Source organism: Egretta garzetta, unplaced genomic scaffold (genome assembly GCF_000687185.1).
Source record: "Egretta garzetta isolate BGI_Z169 unplaced genomic scaffold, ASM68718v1 scaffold7, whole genome shotgun sequence".
Taxonomy (NCBI): Eukaryota; Metazoa; Chordata; class Aves; order Pelecaniformes; family Ardeidae; genus Egretta; species Egretta garzetta.
The window spans coordinates 3,115,037-3,115,667 of record NW_009260350.1 but is presented as its reverse complement, the minus strand read 5'-3'; the positions used below and the strand labels follow the sequence as shown (position 1 = coordinate 3,115,667).

At 68.0% G+C, this 631-nt stretch overlaps 1 protein-coding gene across 1 annotated transcript in view; it reads right to left on the bottom strand.

The window, feature by feature from the left end:
- Positions 1–631, bottom strand: part of RASAL1 (RAS protein activator like 1) — a 17,283-nt gene that overhangs the window by 15,629 nt on the left and 1,023 nt on the right. The window contains 2 exon segments of the mRNA XM_009642907.1: positions 45–217; positions 308–364. Coding sequence (XP_009641202.1) covers positions 45–217; positions 308–364 — 230 coding nt within the window.

Below are 631 nucleotides of genomic sequence, written 5' to 3'. Positions count from 1 at the left end.
CAGAGGGACGGCGGGTGCTGAGGGCCCGGGCGGGGACATGCCACCCCTCGGGCGGCTCCTGACAGCTGGCCAGTACCCCCTGTACCCCTGCTGTCCCCCCTACCCGATGGTGTCTTCATCCAGCACGTAGACAGCGAGGCTGTGGAAGCCACGGGGCAGGCGTAGGGTGTATTCTTCCCCCCAAAAAGGGTTCAGGTTCTTCCATACCGTGGCCGTCCTGCCAGTGACAGGAGAGGTGGCTGCACCCCCAGGGAGAGCGCCCATCCCCGCCCGTCCCCTCCCCGGGGTGGCACGGTGTCCCCCCTACCTGGCCACCACCTCGTTGTCCACCTTGACCACGCAGTAGGGGTCGCTGGAGCCGGACCTGGGCAAGGGATGGGGGTGCGTGGGGTCAGCCCCCCCACCTGGGGGTCCCACCAGTGCTTGGGGGATGCTGCTGGCTGGGCTGGGGAGGCTCAGGGGGCCAGACCCAAGCACCGCTTTGAACTCCGCCAGTAAAGTGCCAGTCCGAGGGGTGAGATGAGTTGCCCGGTCTCATGCCAGCCCCATAACTGACACTGAGATGGGGGACACCACCTTTTCCTGGCCCCCACTGCCGGCCACCCCCAGCCACCACCCTGTGGCCCCCTGC